General features: G+C 33.8%; 1 protein-coding gene across 1 annotated transcript in view; it reads right to left on the bottom strand.

The window, feature by feature from the left end:
• Positions 1 to 2,494: 2,494 nt before the first annotated feature.
• LOC103309027 overlaps positions 2,495 to 3,527 on the bottom strand; it is a 5,640-nt gene continuing 4,607 nt past the window's right edge. The window contains exon 2 of the mRNA XM_029489935.1: positions 2,495 to 2,535. Coding sequence (XP_029345795.1) covers positions 2,495 to 2,535 — 41 coding nt within the window. The remainder of the gene's footprint in view (positions 2,536 to 3,527) is intronic.

Below are 3,527 nucleotides of genomic sequence, written 5' to 3'. Positions count from 1 at the left end.
AAATAAAACAAATACACATACTTTGCACACTAATATTAAAAACATAATATACCTACCATTATAGTTATATACAAGAGGTGGCCAGCAAGAAGAGACTCGCGAGCCACCACATATATTAATAAAAATGGAAGAGCCAAGATGTAAAAAAAAAAGGTCATATTATTATATATTTTATGACTTTTTAATTTTTACATCTTAGCTCTTACGTTAATTTACGTCTAATGTTACGTTAAGATGCAAGCCGCAAAAGTCTATGACGCGAGCCGTGGTTTGGCCACCCCTGTTATATATGCACAATACATAGACCAACTTATTAACGTGGACAAAATTATTATTATACACAGAATTTATTTGAAGAAACTCACCAGGCAGTTAAATGGCATAGAATTATCCACTTACAGACTGTATCTTCAGTACGAGCGGATAAAATGCTACATGCATCTAAACGAATTCAAAGCAACGAGACCTTTAACGAAAACAATGTTTCACGACGCTTGTGCTTTGGGTAGTATCGCGTGGAAAGTCAATGCATTGATGCTGACGATGATCTCCGAGTCTAAATTAGGCAACGGGCTACAATGTATAAAAACCATAGAGCTTATTATAACCCTTAGTAGAACTCTGGGAGACGAGAAGGTCACTGCGTTTATGAGAAAAGTATGATATAAAAATCCATTTTACATATAACATAATATCAACAGTTGATCATTACATAAATCGCGTCTAGAATTTATGTTTGATTTTTTTATATTATAATATGTATACATGTAGTAATACGATACTCGATGGTACTATTATCTAATTTAATATTAACATTACATTTATTTGGGGTGGCTCGGTGGTTGGCCTCAGTCACTGTTCTAAGGTCAAGCATCGGCCAGCGTTGCTAGTTCCCGGATGGGTGACCACCCGGATTTTTAGTAACGAATACTCGCCCCATATATACACGTGTTTTTCAACCAACCGTCCCCCATACAAAATAACCATAGTTTCCGAAGCTTAGAATCAATAAAACAAAAAAATAAATACACTTATATTTTAAACTCCGTAATATTGAACAAAAATAATACAATTTATTATCACACGCGCAAAAATCAATATTTAATAATGTTACTATAGCTTAAATGATTTTATGTTATTTTATCATTGACAAAAAAAGTATTTAATAATATCTATTAACTATTAATGGATATTTTTGATTTAGATATATCTTAGTATTATTGTATTCTATAAAGTTCTCCAATTCCAGTAATAATTAATATTGATAGAAATTTAATCTATTATAATATATTATATTTATATGTGATTTATTATACGATTCGTGTGGTGATTCATTATGTAATACATTAAATATATTATCATTTTTATAAAAAGTATGGCTTATAATATAGTTACTGCATTAAAATAATAATATCGATAGATATGTGCCTGTGTTTACCTACTATATGCATTTAATATGTATGTAATTTATAAATTTTTTCATTTACAGATAATATATATTTTAAGTAATACTTTTATACAACGATATTTTTTGATTTTTTTTTGAATTTCTAGTATTATTATATTACCAAGAACAAATTTTGAAAATATTAAAAAAATTATAATGAATAATAATTATTAATACTTAATTAAATTGTCTTAATCTATTATATAGAACTATAGGTATTAGTATTTAGGTATAAACAAATAACTACTAATATAGTATTATTAGTTATCGCTAATTTGTATGACCCAATTTATGAAATTTTTAACACGATTATAAAATATGTTATAATAATAAAATATATAATGTCGTTGTTATTTATATATATTTCTTTTCTTCGGTGTTAAGGTTATTCTGTTCATTATAATGAAATAATCACACATCCGGGGGCCGTTTTTAATAATAAAATAAATGATTCTAGATGTGGAAATTATTTGCCACTGACAAAGTGCGGGTGTCCGAAATGGGCACCGAAGAAGAGCGAAAAGCAGACTTGATAAACATCATGCCGGACTCGGAGAACATTCTGCTCATGGACACTTTATTAAACCGTATTGACAGATTACCTAAGGAATGTCGGATGTCTCTGACGCTAGGAGAGCCTTCAGGAGTCAACTGCGCAGATTACCGGCCAGACATTCGGCGGGAGCCCTTGATAATCGATAACAGGTGGAAATGACAGGCGTGGACGATTATAATGAACTAGATCCGACAATTTATCGATCCAGCGATCGTTTGTAATGATTCATTTATGTTTTTAAACTCGCAACCGATAACCAATATTAAAAACGCGTGTACATAATATGATAATGCATAGTGATGAAATTCCAACATCTATTATTCGCATGTATTATGTATTTGAATAAAAGATATCAATGGGAGGGGGGTCACTATATATTTTAAGGCGGTACCAAAGATATCGTCTGTCATGTCGTGTCGTGTCCAAAAGTTGAGCTCGGACCTACTCTGGAAATTTCCTGGTTTTCAAATTTCCCCGCTTTACACCTGCATTCAACTTTGCGGGCCATGTTTCTGTGACGATGCCACCTTGCCTGTAAATAATATTGAGAAATTACCGAGACAATATTATTATTATATGAACGGTGCATAATAATATTATATAGATATAATAAATAGTTTAATATACTACATAATAACATGGCAAGAAACAACCGATGGCTCGTCAACTGTTGCAGTCTTCTGGTGTCTGGGGTACACTATATAATATCTGCATACGTTGTCACGCCAAAAACGTAAAAAAAAAAAAAACAAACTCATTCCACCGCGTGACACCTCGTGTCGGTGAGCCGCATAAATCTTATAAATATTAATATCGTATATACCTACGGTATAGTATATAGTAGTGAAACTATTATGCTCGTGTGCAATATATATAGGTATGTATAACGTGTATAATGTGAAAACGAGTGACGCGACAGACGTGGCGGCGACGGCGGCCTACACACGTTGATGCGTAATATGCGCTTCACGGTTATCGGATGGCTCGCACGTATAATTGTGGTGGCGTTTTAAATACGCGTGAAACGCGTTGTCGCACACATCCGCCCGACAGGACCCACCGCGACCATCGCCGCTGCGGAGAATATATACTACCTATAACATTAAACACGACACTAATATTATATATTATAAGTATTCGACGTACGTGTGTAAAGATGGTGGTAGTTGGTACGCGTATAATATATAATGTACAGGGTGAGTCTATACAACAACGTTATGCCCTCGTGTATAATCTAACTGTGCGACGGCTGCACATCAAGCCGGTTGACGAATGTACGTGTGTGTGCGCACCGCTGTCGCGCAACACGCAACCCGTCGTGTGTGAATGCTCGTCGTCGTATTACCTACTACCTGTCGAATAACCCTGTAGAATGGGAGAGAGTGGACTGTATATTTAGGATAGATTCATAGTATTGAGAGTAGGTATTATGATGAATGTTAACAACTATGTTTGGTGATATGAAAAATGTACAGAACTATTTATTTTACATGTTCTGCAAATGGAATGGCTTAACGACTAGGG

This window comes from Acyrthosiphon pisum, chromosome A2 (genome assembly GCF_005508785.2).
Source record: "Acyrthosiphon pisum isolate AL4f chromosome A2, pea_aphid_22Mar2018_4r6ur, whole genome shotgun sequence".
Taxonomy (NCBI): domain Eukaryota; kingdom Metazoa; phylum Arthropoda; class Insecta; order Hemiptera; family Aphididae; genus Acyrthosiphon; species Acyrthosiphon pisum.
This window is presented reverse-complemented; position numbering and strand designations above follow the sequence as displayed.